This window comes from Rattus rattus, chromosome 4 (genome assembly GCF_011064425.1).
Source record: "Rattus rattus isolate New Zealand chromosome 4, Rrattus_CSIRO_v1, whole genome shotgun sequence".
Taxonomy (NCBI): Eukaryota; Metazoa; Chordata; class Mammalia; order Rodentia; family Muridae; genus Rattus; species Rattus rattus.
In genome coordinates, this window is record NC_046157.1 from 87,568,866 (window position 1) to 87,587,117 (window position 18,252).

Here is an 18,252-nt window from a genome sequence, read left to right on the forward strand (position 1 = left end):
CGTGGAGCAACCCGCGCTGGACACGTGGCGCGGAACTGTGACGTTCTCACCTCGCCCCGCCAGACCTGGCGGCTGCTTTGGATGCCATGTTGGGGCGGGACTCGCCTTGGCACGTGACGATCTACAGCGCCTCTGATTGGCGCTCACGTCTGCGGGGGGGGGGACTATTTCAGTGCTGTTGGCGTCAGAGTTTGTACGTCACATTTACCTTTTTCCCGGACATTTTTTATGTCTAACTTAAATGGGCTCCCGTACTCACATCAGGGGAGTATGGGGGTGGTGGGGGGTGGTGACTGTGATTAGTTTTGTTAGATTATCTTGTTAATATGGTTTACTTCACTTATATTTGTCTATCTTTTGGGTTATGATTTTCGAGACAGGGTCCTGGAACTCTTCTCCAGGCTGGCCCCGAACTGAGATCTGCCTGACCGCTGCCTGAGTGCTGAGATTAACGGCGTAGGCCACCATCACCACCTGTTGATTGTTTTTCGTTTAGAACTTACTTTATATTTTAAGTTTTACTCAAAAATATTTTATTGTGAGTGCTCAGCAATTAAGAGCATTGGCTGTTCTATAGAGGATCAAGATTTGAGTCCCAGCACCCACATGGTGGTTCCACAACTTTAACTCCAGCCCCAAGAGATCCGATGCCCTCTTCTGGCCTCTGTAGGTACCAGATATGCACAGATAGACATATATGCGGGCAAAACGCCATGCACACATAAAAATACTATAATAACAGTATTTTAAGTGGACTCTTCTAGTATAGCAGCTTCCTATAAGTCCAGGTGTTGCTTGTTACCGGGCATGCCTGACCAGCCCTCTACTGCTGATTAATTTTCCCATCATTCGGCTGGCTGGCAAGATGCAAGAGTGAATAAAGGGGCTTGCAGCCATGACAGCTGACCATCCTCCAGCCCTCGGAACTAGGTGGTGGCAGAATTGACTCCTAAAAGCTGCCCTCACTACAAGTGAGCTGGGGCAAGCAGCCTTGCATAACAGAAAATAAGTATGTAACTTTAAAAATTAGACTCCAGGGCCGAGTGATCCTCAATGTAGTCACAAGTACTGGGCCTCTTTCCCCTCAAATGGCTGATGCCACCTTAGCCTGCCACATCCCAGTCCCTGAGCGATGCACCACAAAAGTCATCAAAATAGTGGCAGGGTCCTCCTTCTCACCCCAGCCTATGGGCCACTGCAATAAAATGGCCAACAAGTGGCAGCACCAGTGACATCTCAGCCTACAGCCCTGTGGGGGAGGCTCATCTCCTCTCAGGCCTCCCCCATGCCCCAGCAGCCCCACAGAGATGGTGCCTCAGCAAAAGCCAGCTGCAGGCAGGACTTTCCACCCTTATCCATGAGCCCAATGCAGGGAAAAGGTGGTGAAAAAAAAAGCCACCAATTGCTGAGCAGGAAAACCCACCAGTCCCTTGAGATTACCATTAAAAAACAACAAAAACCCACCAATCCCTGAGCCTTCCCCAAGCTCAGCTCTTGAAATTCCACCAATCCTCAATCTGGAAATCTCTGCCCTGAGAAGATCTGCCCCTCCCAGATCCTATATTAGCACTGCCCCTTCAATTCCCTGCTGCCCAGTCCGTGGAGAGGAAGGCAGATGTCCCTGGATTTATCCCTTCACATCCTGGACTCCCCAATAGATTTCTTTCATGGTATTTGCTGCCTGGTGTGACTCCTCAGAAGCCAGGAAGAAAAAAAAGCAATGAAGACTCAGAGAAGGGATACTTCTCCCTAGGAGCTCCACCACCTCTGCTGAGGAGGCATTCTCCCAGCACCGTGTGCTTCCTGGGCTTAAGTGTCTCAGGATGCCCTTCCACTTGGATGCTGTCCCACCAGAGCTGTGCTGTCCCTGAAACACATCGCCTGTCTGCTCTCTCGGTTACTTCCTGTCCCATCCTTGTCTCTCACTGGTAGTTGTCCCTTCCCACTGTTTAGTCACTGCAGAAGTCAGAGGGCAGCTCGCAGGCCAGTTTTCTCTAACCGGAACAGTTTTGGAGATCACACTTGGATCGTCAGGCTTGGCAGCAAGCACTTTAAACTTGCTGAACCATCTCATGAGCCCATTTCTGGTTCCCACACTTCTCTCAAATGAAAGGGAATGGACTAGTTCACTAACCACAGAGGCCATGTGTGTTCCCAGAATCGGGACAGAACCTGGCAGTGAAGACCAGCTGACCCATGTGAGATTACTTATGGGGAAGTCTTTCATCTTTAATTGTCTTCTATAATATTATTGATTTTTTTTAAGACAGTTTCTCTGGCTGTCATAAAATTCCTTCTGTGGACAAGGTTGGTCTCAAACTCACAGAGATACACCTGGTTCTGCCTCCCAGGTGCTGGGCTGGAGCCTACACGGGGCTGTCCTATATACCTGACACTGTCCCCACTCCCACTCTCCCATCACCAGTCCTCAGTTTCCAGCCTGGGACCCAAGGGCCCACAGAACCCCCTGCAATCCCTCTGTCCTCCAACCAACACCACTTGAGAAGGAGCTTCACAGTGGCACCATTTTCATTTGGATTCATTTAATGAGTCTACATACCACATAATTATAAAAGAATAAGAATTGACAAAAATATTTTCTTTCCATAATATGTAGAGGTGGTTTCTGGTTTGTTTTTTTTGTTTTTTCTTTTTCTTTTTTTACTTCTTTATGCTGGACTCTGGTAGGAGGGGGTGGGGAAGGACAGGTCCTATTCCTGACCCTGGCACCCCTAGGTGGTGAGTGGGGAGGAGCTGGGCAGCATACAGGTAGGGCAGAAGGCTCCCAGATGGGGACCTGGCAGCTCCACAGTCTGGGTGTTGGGAGAGCGTGGGGTCCCCAGCCACCCAGTGCTGTACCTTCAATTTCATTGCTCGGTACCGCCAACTTCCTGTCTTTTAAATAATTATTTAAAATGCCCACCCCAAGCACACATGACTCTGCAGGAGGCGGTGGGGGGCGCATGCTTCTGCGCTGGGATGGTGCTGTACATTCAGGGCCATGGCAGCCTGACAGAGGCTGTGGACACAGTCGCAGCTTCTCACCAGCTCAAGGACGGTGGCATGGGGGCCATCACCACCTTTGTCCTGGCCCCCAGGCAGCAGCAAGCAAACAAATTGGAAGCTTCAAAAATTAAAAGATTACAAAAACACAAGAAAAGCAGCAGTGGTGTAAGGACGCAGGTCTGAGGTCACAGGTGTTCCTGCAGGAAGTGCAGCAACGTCACCTCGTAATGCTCTCCGGACTCACGGCAGCGAATGCTGTGTCTCTCATTTGGGTAAATCTGCAGAAGAGGCAGGGCTGTTGTCAGGCCCACCCGGGGACCCTATGTACCCCTGGGGCGAGGTGCACTAATGGCTTGCCACATTAAGGCATTGGTGACATGGGTTAGTTACTGTATCACCAGGTCCAGGGTAGTGGATCTCTTCCACAGATCATAGCTGCCAGCCACATGTGATGTGGGGAAAAGCTGAAATTTATAGCTACCTTTGCCCACTATAAATCCATTCCCAGACAAGTCTGAGGACACCAATCCCGCCCAAACCTCAGGTCCCTGAGATTCTCACAACGTTAGGGGAAGCAAACATCACCTACCTCAGAGAAAGAGCCCTGCCCCTCCACTGTCCTGGTTGTCTGGTGTCTCCCCCATAGTCCACCCACACATTAACATCACCTCCCCACCTCAGGGCTGAAGATCTGCCTCTGCAGTAGGCCGCAGCTACTCCTCGACAACAAGGATCCGCCCAGCAGATCCCACCCTACCCCACTCCCATGCCCACCCAGGTCCCCAAATCTCAGGGCTCTCACTCTCATGGCTGTCACCCGGGTCTGGGTCTCCCTGGGCCTCAGTCCTCACCAATTCACTCATTCATGCACCTTTAAATGTCCTCTCCCTCAGGCAAGTCCTCTCCCTCAGGCAAGTCCTCTTGGGTCTCTAATCACTGGGGGACACCATGCCTGGAGCCAAGTGGATTCAAAGCTGGGGTCTCACTGAGGTGTAATCACTGAGGACAAGTATTCCCAGCACTAAAGCAACCTGGGATGTGGTGACCTTTGACACAGGACCCTTTGGAGCTCAGACTATAGAAGGGGCAGAAGATGGGAGCCTGGAACTTTGCCGTGGTCCCCAAACCATGTACCTGGAGCTGGTACGGCTTCCCTGCTCGGATCAGCTGGGACACCAGGAAATTCGTGTGAAAAAAGTGAACGTTCTCATCCAGGAAGCCATGGAGAATGAGTAAGCGGTTAGGCCTGGGGAAGACAGGGGAGCTGGTAAGGCCCTGGGGGATGGGGGTGGGGTGGGGTAGTGCCCATGGGCTCAGAATCATTCCCCAGCTCTAGTTCCCAGGCATCCTGGCATGGTGGGAATATGCTGGAAGCATATTCCCACCATGACCACCACTGACATTGCTTGTGTTATGCACCGGCCAGTAGCCACCTGCAGCTCCTCATATGAAGGTGGCAGGAATAACCAAGAAGGTGAATTTTCTCTTTTAACTTAGATTTACTTATTTTTGAGGCAAGGTTTCATGTAGCCAGGCTGCTTCTGAACTACCCATGTAGCTAAGGGTGATATTGTACTCCTGATCTTCCCACCTCCAATCTCCTGAGTGCTGGGATGACAGGACATGTACCACCATGCCTAGGTTCTACAGTGCTGGGATGGGGCTCAGGGCTTCCTGCATGCTGGGCACACTCTATCCCTGGGCCCAGGCCCAGCCATCTTATTTCAACTTTATACATTAATATGCAATGATGGTGCTCAGGCCAATGATAGCCTTTGAGACTTTTGTGGCTTCATAATATTATATACTTATTACTTCTCTAGTTCTAGAACATTGTATCCCTGCTGAGAAAGAGCCATCCCAGTGGAGTGATGTTTGGCAATAGTGGGGATTTCCACACAGTGGAGAGGCCTGCGCCGCCCTGTAGCTACCTGTGTCTGACACTTGCATTTGGCAGGTAACCAGGTGTGAGAAAAGGTCCTGATAGGTCATCAAGGCAGGAGAGGAGCTCATGGGGCTACTGGAGTTGTGTGGGAGCCAGGCTGGACTTATCCCTAACATCCTGCACTTCTGGAGCCCGGTCTGATGACATCCATAACAGGTACCTGGATGTCTGAGCTCAGCAGGACAGCTAGGATGGGAGGTGGGTGGCCTGCTGGAAATGGCACTGGGTGGCAGATGGTGAGTGGGTGGCTTACTCATTGGGCAGCTTCTCCACGTGCAGGGCTACAGACCCTGCCTCGTAGCCTTGCTGATTGTTTTCGGGGACATCCATGTATCGTTCTGTGTACCCTGTGTCATAGGCCATCCACACAGTGACAGGAGCACCCGCAATGGCTACCTGGAAGACACAGGGGATGGATTAGGCAGGGAGAGAGGCACTGATCTGGAGTCTGGCCTTGGCTGAGACTGTGGGCCTCAGCGGAGGGCTAGGAAGCACATGCATGGGCTGGAGGCTGGAAGGGGGCCCTTAGACATGTTCCTGTGGGCCTTAAGCTGCTCAGGGGCACGAGGATGTGGAGGGAGGGCCCGTCCCACCTTCCTGCCTCCTCCGCCTCCTCATGGCCGCCGCCCCACAGTGCCCTGCCAGTCCCGGGGCCTGCGCTCCCTGCTGCTCTTCACAGCATGCCCCACCTCTGCCCCTCCGAGGCGGGGGTCCCGGGCTTGGCCTCCCACACAGAGCTGCTGGCAGATGCCATCCTGAGGTCGGTGGAGGCAGGCAATGAGGAGGGGGACTCGGCCTCGTGGGGTGGCTGCGGGGAGAGATAGCCAGGTGGCAAGGCCCCTGCCGAGGTGCTTGCTCTGGGGTGGGGCTCTGGGGTGGGCACAAGGGGCTAAGGGTGGCTGGGCATCAGGCTGCAGGTGGCTACACAGGAGTGACACCCACCTTGAACACTTGTGGCTTGTGGATGAGCCCCATGAGCGAGAGGAAGCCACCATAGGACCAGCCATGGATGGCAACACGGCTCAAGTCAATGAAGCCATACTTCTCAGCCACATACTGCAAGCCTTCCACCTGGTCCTCAATTTCCACCTGGCCCTGTGGAAACCCAGCACTGTGTCTTCCACTGAGGGACGACCAGCATCCCACACCATGCCATCATGTTGCTAGTGAGAAGCCTGTCCTCTTAGACTCCAAGTAGTATTCAGAAGTGTCTGTCCAGAATGGCCTCGCTTAAAGCTATTCTTTATGTTTGCAGGGCTGGCACCACCACCATCACCACCATCAAAATAAGAATCCCCACCATCACAACCATCTTCACTAACACTACCACCATCATTATTATCAAAACAATCATTACAACCACTACTACCACCACCACCACCACAATCACCACTATCCCGATCATGACCACCATTGTCCCAGTCACCACGCTAAACACCAGTGTCCCCACCACCCTATCTGTCCCCTTCTTCTGTCATACCCTTGTGTGCCCTGGACTGAGGCAGCTCCATAGTGGTAGGCTGTTTGGGCCACCATCCTCTTCCCACTCAGGACTGGGAAGAGTGGAGGGCACCTGTGTTCCCTGGGTCCCACTTGTCCTAAAGGGTCTCACACTATAGGAGTGGAACTCACCATCTGATTTTTCAGGGCCCCCTCAAAGTGCAGGCCCCGCTGACAGGAGCCCCGACCATCGATAACCACCACAGCATAGCCCAAGGATGCGAGTGTGTTGAGCCGCAGGTACTTGATGCCCTTGAAGGAGTTGTTCACCAACTGCACCTGCAGGCAAGGTGGGCAGTGAGAGCTGCAGGGGTGCTGGGGGGCAGGCAGTGAGAGCTGCAGGGGTGCTGGGGGCGGGCAGTGAGAGCTGCAGGGGGTGCTGGGGGCGGGCAGTGAGAGCTGCAGGGGTGCTGGGGGCGGGCAGTGAGAGCTGCAGGGGGCGGGCAGTGAGAGCTGCAGGGGGTGCTGGGGGCGGGCAAGGCAGGGCCAGGGTGCACCCACCTGTGGGCCCCCATAGACAAAGAGCACAGTGGGGTGCTTCCTCCCAGGTTGCAGGGTGTGTGGCTTGTAGATCATGCCGTAGAGCTGCACGTCTGCACGGGTATGGAAGTGGAAGATCTCAGGGGGTACATAGTCTGGAGGGCAACCTGAGGAAGCAAAAGTACTGTGTGGAGGGGCTGGTGAGACCTGGCCTGAGGACCCGCTACTTCTGCCTGAAAGATGATCTTGGGGGAGCTGCCTGGGGGCCACCACATGGGTCACACAATCCCTATGGCCAAGAACTTGCCCACCCTGCCAGGGTTCCTCCACACAGAGTTCTGGCCACTTTGGGGAAATGGAGTATGGTGGAAGGCAGAGCAATGCGCATACCCCCAACCATGGCTGACCTTGGATTTCTTTCCCTGCTGTTTTTCAAGAAATGGCCACACTGATTACCTGCCCAGGAAGGACCAAGGCTTTCCTAAGACACAACTTCTGTATATAGGGTGGCAGCCTACATCTGCAGCCACACCTAAGTCAGGAGAGACACAGGGAACCTCTCTTGACTGGAGATGACTATTGCCCCATGTGTGACCTGCCCCTGGGAGCCCGGTTGTCTATTGTGCCCTTCCCTCCCCCTGGCTGGCAGGCCACACTACTCACTGGCTGCCTCCATCATGCTGGCCCAGAAGCGCGGCTGCTTGTGCAGTGGGTCATCATCGGGGCCACTCAGCTTGTACACATGCACACAGGGCGGCGTGCTCACGCTGCTGTAGTGACTCACGAACATGTCGAAGTTCTGCTGGCCACAGGGTGGCACTCAGTGTACAGGAGCAGGCTTCTGCCTTCCCCAGAGACACCGTACAGCCCCACCCACCTGTGGAACATTGCCACACCCTTTGCAGATCCTGAAACCGCCCTCACTGGGCCATTCCTAGGCTAGAGACCCAGGCCCCATGCTGGATGGACAGGCATCAGCCTGACTTCTACAGTGTTCTAAGAGGCTAGGGGCTGTGGACTGGATCAGAGGGAGCAGTCTCCCCACACTTTCAATCTCCCAGACCTGGAGAAGCTCGGGTAGGCGTGGCATGGCATGCACACCTGACTCATGGAGCAGCTGTGGGAGAAGCCAGGCGTGGTGAGCCGCACGATCTCCCCAGCTGACTCGTAGCTGACCACGTAGAGGTGATGTTCCAGGGGTGTGTCCTTTGTCCCTTGAAAGTACACCAGCTTCGTCTGCTCATTGACCCAGATCTGCAGGCAATGGGGGCTTCATGACCAGAGTGCCTTGGCCACACTTGCTCCCGTCCCCAGGCCGGCAGCAGCCCTGTCACACATCAGACTGAGGGTAGAGCATGAGGGACAGGCAGGCCACTGTAGGTCCCATTGATGCACCCAGAGGGGGAAGAAAGCACACCCAACATGCATAAAACCCTGGGTTCCATCCCAACAACACATAAGCTGGGCATGGTGGAGCACTAGGGAGGATCAGGAGTTCAAGGTCACTCTCAGCCACATACATAGTGAGATCAAAGCCAGCCTGAGCTATATGAAACCTTTTCTGGAAAAAAAATAGAAAAAATCTAACCAATTGTCTTGTTCTGAGGCTGAGGCTGGCTGTATAGCCCAGGCTAGCCCCAAGTGTTGGAATGAGAGGCTCATCACTCTTTGCAGTATTTGAAAATGTTTCAGCCTCATTGTTCGCTTGATTCTGAAGTAAGAGGTTCAAAGCCACACGAGGAAGCCCTGTCTGTGGCAATACAGGTAGGGATGTGGACATACTAGTATGGGCAATCAGAGTGTTTCCCAATGTGTGTGGCTGGAGTGCAGCTCAGTGGGAAAAGGCCTAGGACTCACAAGGATCCTGGTTCCACACCCAGCAATGCAAAGTTTAAAAATGGGAAAAAAAAATTCAGAAATACACAGAGCAGATTAAAAAATCTTTAACTCTGATTCTTTGCTTGGGGGGACCTTGATGAGATGTCTAAACACATTCAGCCACCATGTGGGGAGCTCCCAGGAGGAAGTGGGTGGATGCCGGGCTTCCACTCAGCACTTAGTCACACAGTGGACTGCAGAGTCCTGGGCAGCACTGAGAATGAGCCAAGCCTCCCCATGGACACCTCCCTGCTGAGGCCCCTGGTAGGAACTCGGGAAGGGGAGGAGTTGGAGCAGCAGGAAAATGCAGAGGCCAGCAAATGCATGGCCCGGCCAGCTGGAGGGGCTAGGGAGACCAGGTACCTTAGAGCCATGCCTCGACAAGACCTCCCACTCGCCACTGGTCAGGGCAACTTCCTCCTTGATGGGGCACTTAAACTCATCTGTGAGGAAGGAGAGCAGAGAGGTGAGGCATGCAATAAGGGGACAGGCAAGGTAGTCTGAAGCCAAGGGAAGCCTACTTACTGCTGGGCAATCAGCCCGGCCTAAAGGGCAATGGGTGAACCTGTCTGGGAGGTTCAGGGGTCAGGTGGGGGGGGTATCTGTCCTAGTGAGGGCAGCCCAGCACTTCCAGAAAACAGCCAGGAAGTGGTCTTCCTGATTTATAATAGACATGGCATGTGACAACTTGCCATTTCTCACTACATCATCCTGGGCCACCAGAAACAACCAGGCTTCATCAGGCAACTAGGCAGGAATGAGCACACCACACTCTCAACACAGAGAGGCAAGAGGATCTCTTTGAGTTCTGGGCCAGCATGGGCTATATAGTGAGACCCCCATCTCATGAGCAAACCCAACAACCACAAATAGAATCAGGCTCTGTTTCCTGCAGGCCTGCTGGGTTAACAGGTCTAAGCATGCTTCTGAGGCCCAACTAGACAGAAACCAGGCATCTGCTAGGGCATATCAGATGCTGACTGGGAGGCTTGGGGTGACAGGTGGCTATCTGGTGCCGTTCTCCTAGTTTAAGACCATCAGGAGACCTATCACTGTCCAGGCCCTGAGCTCACATGTCCCACCCACACACAAAACTACTACCCCTGCTCCCAGCCCTGGATTTCTGACTGTGCTTCTCAATATCACATGGTCTCAGTGACCCACTTGTCTGCTGTCATCCAGCCCCAGGTCACCTAGTCACAGCCCACCTTCTTCTGTGTCCTCCCAAAGCTGCCCTCTTTCCTATCATGTCAGCCTTCTCATCCTCAACAGCCACCCTTCCTTCTTAATTTTTACTTCAGGTGTGTACTCAGTGCATGCAGTGCCTGCAGAGGCCAGAAGAGGGCATAGGATCCCTAGGAACTAGAACTATAGACAGCTGTGTGCTACCCTGTGAGTGCTGGGAACTGAACCTCAGTCCTCAGCAAGAGCTGCCAATGTGCTAACAGCTGAGCCATATCTCCAGCCCTGGCCCCTGCCTCCCCCTGTCCCCGATTTTAGACAGGACTTCATGTAGCCCAGGCTAGGCTTAAGCCCACTAAGTAGCTGAGGATGACCTGGAAGTCTGGACCCTCTGCATGTTATGATGACAGACTTGCCAGCACACATGGTTCTGTGGTGCTGGATAAAGCCCAGGCCTTCCTGTGTGTCAGGAGGACACTGTATCAACTCAGCCCCAGCCAGGCCAGCCCTTTCCTCAGGTTTCACTTGCTCAGACACACAGCTCTCATCATCGCATGATGATGCCAGGAGGTCAATGATGGACCCTGTGCAAGCCTGCGGGGCTAGGCACCCTGGCATCTGGTTCTTATGCTGGGCAACCATGAGCTGTAGAAGAGTTTCTAGGCAAAGTTCCCTGAGTTCAGTGGTGGCGCCCCAGCAGGGTACACAGAGTTGGTGACATCCCTGTGACACTGAGTCACTGCCAGAAGTGACATGGAGACAGAACCCTGGCCAGCACCTTGGTCACTCAGTGCCAAGTAGCCAGGACATGAGGCTTGATACCAGGCCCTCAGAGGTACCATTCCAGTCATTCTGTCCCTTGAGCCCATGGCTGCTGCAGCCTGCTATGACGCCATGTGGCACTTCCTAACTGTGGTGCTTACTGAAGATGACATGTCTTCAAGGAGGGCTTGAGCAGTGTCTAGGGACATGTACAGTTGTCACATCTGAGCAAGCTGCTAGCATGCAGCAGGTAGAGCAGGAATGCTGCTCCCCAAATGTAGCCTGTGGAGGTGTGTCTGGACACACCTCCACTGCACAGGCTGAGACCTAGAGCAGCCTAGAAGTGTCCCCAGGTCCTGAGGGGTCACCTGCCATCATGCCAGGAGCCATGACTTGTCTCCTAGAAGCACCATCTACTCAGACTCACCACCTCAAGCCACTGACTCCACAACACATTTTGAGCTCCTCTCTCCCGATGAACCCTGCATTCTCTGTGCCCCCAACTGGACCCCAAGTCATCCTTAGTCCCAGGACCTGCTCCACTGGGAAGACCGTCAGCCAAGACCCACGTGTCAGATCAAGGCCACTGGGGCAGCTCTGGCTTTGACTGTGGTCTGATCTCATGCTCCTTGCCCTGAGTCCCACAGAAACACAAATAGTCACTTCACACTGATGGAGAACCAACTACTTCCGGTTCACAGCCCAGTCCTAAGTCTTGTCTGCAGTCCATGCAGACACCCTCTCCACCTTCTCCCTGCTCCATCCACCAGATCCTCCTCTAGATGCCTCCAACACCACAGCTCTGTCCTACACACAGCCCCTTTTGCACGGCTGTGTCCCCTGCCCCAGGCCTTTCTAGTCCTCCTCAGATCTCTGCAGTAGCATGTCACCCAGAGACACTGGCTCACTGTTAGAAAAATGGTCCCCATTCTCTCTGCCACGTGACTTTCTCTACGTCCCCCAGGGCCAGAGACACTACCTTTAATTGCCCTTGCATTATTACTTGACCCTCCAGTCTCAGCTGTGGTGACTGGGGTCACAGGTGAGCACCAGCACACACCATGTTCCTTCTCAGATATCAGCACCTTGGCCCCTAGAGTCAACCACTTTGGCCAAGGCCCAGCGCATCCGAAGCTCCGAAGTCAGATGGCTGAGGCTGGGACACAAACATGGGCAAAGAGACGTGAGCAGGTATGGCCGTACCCAAAAAAGGACACGATGAAACTAAATGCAGGTGACACACAGCAGTTCACTGGGGCCAAACTCGAATGCCCTGGTGGCAGCTATTAGGTTTCAAAGCCGGGGGTAGGGATCGGGGGTGGGGGAACCTGAGGTACCCATTAACACACTAATGCAGATGCTGGAAGGTTTGCCCACCATCCCAGATCACTACTTGCTTCATGCCCCCTGGTCAGCACACCCTGCCTCCTCCACTGGGTTACAGCCTTCCACCAAAAACACAATCTGCCACTCCTCCAGTCTCAATATACCACAGCCATTTTGGCTATGCCAGTCTCTTGGCCCAGGCTGCCCCTCTTGGTCTATGACTCCTCTCTTGTTCTCCCTCCCTCTCTCCTTCCATGGCCTAGCTCAGTCAGGCCATGTTTCTACTGGACTGTCCCAGATGTGTCTGCCTCTGGCTGTGCTCTCCCCTCTACTTACAGTAAACTGTCTCCTTCTCCATCCCTAAACAGTCATGTCTGCCCTTCCTTCTTTCTTTATTTTCATTCTGGCCCTGCTGCATAGACATTTAGAAAACCCCACCTAACCAGTCAACAAACATATAGCTGACAGCTGCCAATGGCACAAGGGCCATGTGGGTCAGGGTACGGCTATTCCTTCCTCCCCACCTCAGCCTCCTATGAGACTGAGGCTCTGCTCACCTTCCGCAGGGCTGAGGGGTTCCGTCCAGTCATAGTCATTGGTTTTAAGGTCCACCGTGACCCTGTACAGGTGGCAGAAGCCAGTCTTGCACTCGTTGGCACGGAGGAAACAAAAGTCCTGCTGGCCCTCAGCCTGAGGGAACGGGTGGAAGATGTCATGGACCTGTGGGGACAGACGATAGAGTCAGAGGACTCCACAGCTGACCAAAACCCTGAGGCTAGCCCAGTATCACACTGGGGACCTAGGTGTGGGGACAGTGGGCATCCTGGCACTCCTGCTTACATTGATCCAGACATTGGTGACTTCTTCGTAAATGATGAAGGGTTGCACGTTCTTGGGGATGGCTCTGGCAGCCTCCTGCCGCTGGGCCTCACTCTCAAGGGTTGGGATGAAGAGAGCAGGGGGCAGGAGAACAAGCTGGAGCCGTTGCTGGGGACGGTCCAGGAACATGGCCCAGGCACTGGAAGAACAAGAGAGGAGGCAGCAGGAGACCTCAGTGGCTGGCAGAGCACATAGAGGCCAGCCTTGCCCATGGCCAGGAAGGGTATAGAGGAGAACTAACTGGTGCATGATCTCTGGGACAGATTAAATGAAACTCTAGTGACAACAATCCATGTGACTTAGGCCTAAGATAGCATTCACAAATGGCACAGATGGTTTTCTCTTTTTTTTGGGGGGGGGGTACTTTTTAAAGGTAGGGTCTTTTATGGCTGAGGATAGTTTTGAACTCTTGACCCTCCTTGCCTCTACTTCAGTGTTGAAATGACAGGTGTGTACCATCACGCTCAACACTAACAAAATGAAAAAGTATTCTACTCTATTCTGGTGCTGGGTGTGATCACGGTGTCTCATGGCTCTGCACCCAGGCCTTTTAAAGTTTTTATTTTGAAATAGTTTTGACATGGCCATGAACCTGTCATCCCAGCAGTAGGGAGGTAGAGGCAAAAGGTTTAGGAGTTCGGGGTTATCCTTGGCTACAAAGCGAATTCTAGGTCACCCTCAGCTACACAGCATGAGGAAAGGAAGATGAGGAGGAAGTGGTGAGAAAGGCTGTTTGTCTCTGCATTCTGTTCCAACTGTGGAGAACTCAGGACCACAAGGGCTCAGAGGTGACCCTTCACCCTGTCTGTGGCCTAGTGTTTCCTTCTCCCCTGCCCCACTCTTGGGAATTTGGTCAGACTGACCTGACACCTGAGTTCCCTCTTTGTGTCCTGCAGCTAGGGCTGGGAGGGACCCTGAGGGGAAGAGTCATGGCTGCAGGGCACTGAGCTCCACTCTGGTGGGGCCCCAGACAGCCTCCAGGTACTTGCCCGTTCCCCAGACACTCACTATCTGCCATCCCGTGTCCAGCCAGCCCGGGCGATGTACTCCACTTTGGGGAAAAGCGAGCTGAATGGCTGTACCAGTTCCTTCTCGCAGCTTGACACGATCTAGAGAAACAGGGCCATGTCATGCACATCACCACAGTCTCACTGATCTCCAGTGCCAGATGGTTAGATGCACAGCACCCACATGGTATCTACCAGGTGGGGAATGCCAGTTTTAGGAGCTCTGACGCCCTCTTCTGGCCCCCATAAGCACTGCACATACACGGTACATGCATATGTGCACAATCATACATGAAAATAAAGTCACGTGCGACGTTTTATGCCTTTAATCTCAGCACTGGGGAGGCAGAGGCAGGACCATCTCTTTGAGTCTGAGGCCAGCCTGGTTTATATAGTAAGTTCCAGGACTCAAAAAAATCAAAATAAATAAATTGTGAAAAGGAAGGAAGGAAGGAAGGAAGCAAGGCAGGCAGGCAGGCAGGCAGCAGGCAGCAGGCAGGCAGGCAGGCAGGCAGGCAGGCAGGCAGGCAGGCAGGCAGCAGGCAGGCAGGCAGGCAGGCAGGCAGGCAGGCAGGCAGGCAGGCAGGGCAGGCAGGCAGCAGGCAGGGCAGGCAGGCAGGCAGGCAGGCAGGCAGGCAGGCAGGCAGGGCGGCAGGCAGGCAGGCGGGCAGGGCAGGCAGGCAGCAGGCAGGCAGGCAGGCAGGCAGGCAGGCAGACAGGCAGAAAGGCAGGCAGGCAGGCAGGCAGGCAGCAGGCAGGCAGGCGGCAGGCAGGCAGGCAGGCAGCAGGCAGGCAGGCAGGCAGGCAGGCAGGCAGGCAGCTTTCTGAAGTATAATAGCTAAGGTGGAAGTCACACTGGATTGGAGACCCTAATCCAACATGTTATATCTTTCAAGGGAGAAATGCAAGGAGATAGAAATAGACAGACAGACCAACTGACTGACTGACTCTCTCCTTCTCCCCCTCCCTCTGTCCCCCCCCCAACTCCGTCTCTGTCCTCGGCGCCTTCTCTCTCACAAGGTGTCCACTAGAACCTCAAGACAGGTGATCACCTGAGCTGCTGGGACAGACCCTGTCCAGCTCTCAGAGGTAGCCAGCCCTACCAACACCAATCTGTATGGCTGTAGACAGCATCTCTGCTATCAAAGTCACCAACCTGTGCCTCTCTGCTGCAGTGACAGCTCCTTGGAGGCGGAGGGGGTGGGGTGGGGGATACCACAACAGCACACTCTGCTCCCTGCCACGTACAGTGGATCTAGAAGCACCTGTTTCTGCCCTGAGTCACCCCTGGAGAATCAAGGGGTCTTGGTCACACTGAGCAAGCAGATGATGGGGAGAAAGGGAGGCAGGGTCTTCAGTGGCGACCCTGGCGAGGTCACCAGCCCACAGCTGTCAGCTGCTGCAGCCCGCAGCAGCTCAGGGACCAGTGTGTTGCAGAGGCCTGTGTGTGGCTGAGGATGGGGCAGTGATTGCAGGCTCAAGTTCAGTTCCCAGCACCCACAGGGTAGCTAGCTCAGGTCTGCCTGTAACTCCAGTCTAAGGGCTCCAATGCCCTCTTCTGGCCTCTATGGGCACTGCACTCATATACATTTTTTTTTAAAAAAAGGAAAAACAAACAAACAAAAAAAACCCTGAACCGCACGCCAGTACCACCGCCCCCCAAAAAAAAAAAAACAAAAAACCAAAAAAAACCACAGCTTGGTGGTAACTTCCACATCACTGGCAATGCTGAAATGTTCTGAAGATTGTACAAAGGTCTTGGTGAGTGAGGCCCTAATATTATGCATAAAGAAAACAGTACAAATAACACATGGGGTGGGTCTTACACTTTCCTGAATGTTACCAAAGTTTTTTCAAAAACTTGCCTGGGGGCCAGTGGAATAGCTCCACAGGAAAGGACCCTGTCACCAAGCTCATGACAGGAGTTCCCAGGTCTAGTCTGACTGTTAGAACCCACAAGGTAGAGGGAGAAAGCTGACCCCCAAAAGCTGTCCTCTGACCTTCACACACACACACACACACACACACACACACACACACACACACACACACACACACACACACAGCATATTAACCCAAGAATGAAATTCCCAGGGGCCACACTCCTGCAGCTGCATAAAATGCCTGCCTGATGTCTCCAAAAGCAAGCGCCATACACCCTCAGGCCCAGGAGCTGCCTCAGTGTCACACACCCTTGGTGACCTGAGGGATTTGGACTTCAGAAGTGCTGTCAACAGCTCTCACTGGATTGGGGAAGGTGCATCAGTGGTGGAACGGCCTGCAGAGGCAGTGGATGCACTCACAGAGACCTCGTATCAGGAACCATGTTGCCCTGGTTGCTTGGCACACACACTGGGTGGCAAGGCCTTACTCAGTGCCTATACGTAAGCAGTGCAAAGGAGGAGGGGACAGAGAAGGATCTAGAACACTGCCCTGCCCAACATGAGGCGACCTGGAGACTGACACACTGGCAATGTGCCCCAGTGTTCTGGGCTTATGGCCACCATACTCTTGAGTCACTGGCCACCACAGAAGACAGGTGAGGCCAACTGGCAGCACCATGCATGTCACAGAGAGTAGATTGGCTGCTCACCGCCCCTCATTACTTGTGTGGGCTCCCCATATGCTGGGCTCTTACTTTGCCCTGATGGTCCGTCTGGAGCTCAGCCAGCTTCAGGGCAATCTTGGGATTCTTGCTGCCTGTGGAAGAGATGGGAGAAGGCCAGGTGAGTGCCAGGCTGTCAGAGGCTGCCCTGGCCAGGGTCTGTGTGGCTGCACCAGTGGGGAGGTGGCATGGCTCCTCTTGGGCATGACATAGTCCTTGGGGCAGGGATAATCTGACCAGGGCCTGGACCACATTCCTAATAGGGGATTTAAGATGTATTCCTTTGTCACCTGGGAGCACAGGCCAGGTATGATAAAAGCTGGAATAGAACAATGCAACACAGAAGGAACACGGCCCTGTCTCTGCCTTTGTGAAACCAACGTGGGGACAGGGATAGGACACATCACCACATGAAGCCAGGCCCAGCCCTTAGGAGGCAGTGGCCACAGGCTGGGACAGTTCACACACCATTGCTGCTGCTGTTGCTGCTACTATTGCTGTTGTTGCTGTTGCTGTTGCTGCTACTGCTGCTGCTGTTGCTACTGTTGCTGCTGCTGTTGCTGTTGTTGTTGCTATTACTGTTGCTATTACTACTGTTGTTGCTGCTACTGCTGCTGCTACTACTGTTGCTACTACTACTGTTGCTTGTTACTACTGTTGTTGCTGCTGTTACTGTCGCCGTTACTACTACTGTTACATTACTACTGCTGTGTTGCTGTTGTTGCTGCTACTGCTGCTGTACTACTGCTGTTGCTGTTGCTACTACTGCTGTTTGCTGTTAATTACTGCTGTTGTTGCTGCTATGCTGCTGTTGTTACTATGCTGCTGCTGCTGCTGTTGCTGATTGCCGCTGCTGGTGCTGCTACTACTGTTGCTACTACTGCTGCTGCTGCTGTTGCTGTTACTACTGCTGCTGCTGTTGCTACTACTGCTGCTTGCTGCTACTGCTGTTGTTGTTGCGTTCTGCTGCTGCTGCTACTACTGCTGTTGCTGCTGCTACTACTGCTGCTGCTGCTGCTACTACTACTGCTGCTGCTGCTGCTGCTACTACTGCTGCTGCTGCTGCTGCTACTACTGCTGCTGCTGCTGCTGCTGCTGCTGCTACTTCTCCTCCTTCTTCTTTTCAAAGATTTATTTATTTTATATTATATTATTACACTGTAGCTGTTTTCAGACACACCAGAAGAGGGCATCAGATCTCATTACAGATTACAGACGATTGTGAGCCATCATGTGGTTGCTGGGAATTGAACTCAGGACCCCTGGAAAAGGAGTCAGTGCTCTTAACTGCTGAGCCAACTCTTCAGTCCCAGGCCACACTTCTAAGAGGTGGGATGTGGCTAGAAATGTTTTCTTGGAGAGCTGGCAACAAATCCTGGGAGATGGCTCAGGCACCAGCACAGGGTACCATGGGACACCTACTGAGTCTGACTTTTCACATCTGTTAAGCATGGGCTAAATGTGGAAAGTCTCACAGACGTCCTGTAGAGAGCCTAGGTCCTTTAGAGTATCTTGAGAGGCTCACTGTGTGTCTGCAATGGCAGTCTGGTTGATTGGTTGGTTGGTTTATTTATTTTTATTTTACTTTATTTTGTTTTTACAGATAGGGTCTCATGTAGCCCAGGCTGACTTTGAACTCCTGATCTTCCTGACTCCTGCAGCAATGACAGGTGTATCCCCAC

At 53.4% G+C, this 18,252-nt stretch overlaps 1 protein-coding gene across 3 annotated transcripts in view; it reads right to left on the reverse strand.

Moving 5' to 3' along the window:
- Positions 1–2,523: 2,523 nt before the first annotated feature.
- Positions 2,524–18,252, reverse strand: part of Dpp9 (dipeptidyl peptidase 9) — a 34,298-nt gene continuing 18,569 nt past the window's right edge. For 2 of the 3 annotated variants that reach the window (XM_032900742.1, XM_032900741.1), the window contains exons 9-21: positions 16,604–16,665; positions 13,967–14,067; positions 12,920–13,097; positions 12,637–12,799; positions 9,173–9,252; positions 8,033–8,185; positions 7,595–7,730; positions 6,953–7,098; positions 6,584–6,730; positions 5,894–6,046; positions 5,205–5,347; positions 4,141–4,252; positions 2,524–3,284 (exon numbers count right to left, since the gene is read on the reverse strand). In XM_032900742.1, coding sequence (XP_032756633.1) covers positions 3,192–3,284; positions 4,141–4,252; positions 5,205–5,347; positions 5,894–6,046; positions 6,584–6,730; positions 6,953–7,098; positions 7,595–7,730; positions 8,033–8,185; positions 9,173–9,252; positions 12,637–12,799; positions 12,920–13,097; positions 13,967–14,067; positions 16,604–16,665 — 1,667 coding nt within the window. In that variant the 3' untranslated portion in view covers positions 2,524–3,191. Of the gene's footprint in view, positions 3,285–4,140; positions 4,253–5,204; positions 5,348–5,640; positions 5,760–5,893; positions 6,047–6,583; positions 6,731–6,952; positions 7,099–7,594; positions 7,731–8,032; positions 8,186–9,172; positions 9,253–12,636; positions 12,800–12,919; positions 13,098–13,966; positions 14,068–16,603; positions 16,666–18,252 lie in introns of those variants that run through there. The other variant, XM_032900743.1, reaches the window with a different exon arrangement.